The sequence below is a fragment of the Nestor notabilis genome, unplaced genomic scaffold (genome assembly GCF_000696875.1).
Source record: "Nestor notabilis isolate BGI_N333 unplaced genomic scaffold, ASM69687v1 scaffold20901, whole genome shotgun sequence".
In the NCBI taxonomy this organism is placed as follows: domain Eukaryota; kingdom Metazoa; phylum Chordata; class Aves; order Psittaciformes; family Psittacidae; genus Nestor; species Nestor notabilis.
The window spans coordinates 741-2683 of record NW_009916295.1 but is presented as its reverse complement, the minus strand read 5'-3'; the positions used below and the strand labels follow the sequence as shown (position 1 = coordinate 2683).

Sequence of the window (1943 nt, the reverse complement as noted above, 5' to 3'; positions counted from 1 at the left end):
TGGGGGGGGGTGTGGGATGGGGAGTGTGTAGGATGGGGGGGTCCCCATGGGGCCAGCTCTGCACCGGGGGGTGTCTCCATGCCCTGAGTGCTGTCACCTTCCCTGTAGCCGTGGAGACGCAGAGCACCAGCTCGGAGGAGATCGTGCCCAGCCCGCCCTCGCCCCCTCCCCTGCCCCGCATCTACAAGCCCTGCTTCGTCTGCCAGGACAAGTCCTCCGGGTACCACTATGGGGTGAGCGCCTGCGAAGGCTGCAAGGTGAGAGCTGCCACCATCCCCTTGTGTCACCAGGGTCCCCAAACCAGGGCCAACATCCCCATGCATTCCCCGGGGCCCCTGGGCTAAACACTGATTGGGGTGTTTGGGGTCGCCCCCAGGGCTTCTTTCGCCGCAGCATCCAGAAGAACATGGTGTACACGTGCCACCGGGACAAGAACTGCATCATCAACAAGGTGACGCGCAACCGGTGCCAGTACTGCCGCCTCCAGAAGTGCTTCGAAGTCGGCATGTCCAAGGAGTGTGCGTGAGGACAGGGATGGGATGGGAACATCCAGCCTGGGTCCATGGGCCATCCCAGCAGCTCCCACCATATGCCCAGGGAGGCCCTGGAGGGGGAGATGGGGGAACCCCTGGGTTTATGTCACATCCCCACTGTTGCCCAGGCAACGTGTGATTGATGATGTCAGAGATAAATGATGCTGATGGGGCCTCCTGGTGTCTCGGTGCCAGTTGTCATGGTGCCCGGCTGTACCCCGTGGGGCCGCTCCACTGGGGTGGGTGATGGGGGACGATGGATGCTATGGGGGGGCCTCAGCATCCCAGATGCTGCGCCTCAGGGGGGTCCAGGCCCGCAGAGGCTGATCCCTGTGGGATGTGGGGCTGCTCCCAACTGCTTCCTCCACACACCCCCATGATGAGCACGGTGCCTCAGATACTGTTTTCTCTTCCCTCTGCTGTATCAGCTTTGCAGAGCAGAGCTGAGCACTGTCCCCATGGCAAGGGATGGGGTGTGTGCCCCCTACAAGGCACAGTGTCACCCCTAATTGCCTCCTAATGCTTTGGAGGGCTTATTTAAGGAAAGCTGTGCAGGGCTGGCCATTTGTCATTGCAGCTGATCACAGCACTGGTGGTGGGGTCCTCATCCAGAGTGTGGTGGGACTGAGCCTCACCCTGGGCAAGGACTGATGGCCTTGGGGCCAGTGGCACTGACCCTGCTGTCCCTGCAGCTGTCCGCAATGACCGGAACAAGAAGAAGAAAGATGTGCCCAAGCCGGAGTGCTCGGAGAGCTACACCATCACACCTGAGGTGGAGGAGCTCGTCGAGAAGGTGCGCAAAGCCCACCAGGACACCTTCCCTGCCCTCTGCCAGCTTGGCAAATACCTGATGGCCTTGGGGCCAGTGGCACTGACCCTGCTGTCCCTGCAGCTGTCCGCAATGACCGGAACAAGAAGAAGAAAGATGTGCCCAAGCCGGAGTGCTCGGAGAGCTACACCATCACACCTGAGGTGGAGGAGCTCGTCGAGAAGGTGCGCAAAGCCCACCAGGACACCTTCCCTGCCCTCTGCCAGCTTGGCAAATACACTACGGTGAGTTGTCGGAGGACCCGGGGGGGTTTCAGCCTCTGCTGTGCCCTCACCCCCTGCCTTGCGCCGCAGAACAACAGCTCGGAGCAGCGGGTGTCCCTGGACATTGACCTGTGGGACAAGTTCAGTGAGTTGTCCACCAAGTGCATCATCAAGACGGTGGAGTTTGCCAAGCAGCTCCCTGGCTTCACCACGCTCACCATCGCTGACCAGATCACTCTCCTCAAAGCCGCCTGCCTTGATATCCTGGTGAGAGCTGGGGCCGGGATGGGGACAGGGACGGGGACAGGGACACCAGGATGAGCTCCCAGCCCTTGCTCACCCCCAGATCCTGCGGATCTGCACGCGCTACACACCGGA

At 61.5% G+C, this 1943-nt stretch overlaps 1 protein-coding gene across 1 annotated transcript in view; it reads left to right on the top strand.

The window, feature by feature from the left end:
* Nucleotides 1-88: 88 nt before the first annotated feature.
* The window catches only part of LOC104413511 (retinoic acid receptor alpha-like), a gene marked incomplete at both ends in the record, with an annotated part of 2591 nt that continues 736 nt past the window's right edge, over nt 89-1943 (top strand). The window contains 5 exons of the mRNA XM_010024516.1: nt 89-257; nt 377-518; nt 1426-1586; nt 1656-1832; nt 1912-1943. Coding sequence (XP_010022818.1) covers nt 89-257; nt 377-518; nt 1426-1586; nt 1656-1832; nt 1912-1943 — 681 coding nt within the window. The remainder of the gene's footprint in view (nt 258-376; nt 519-1425; nt 1587-1655; nt 1833-1911) is intronic.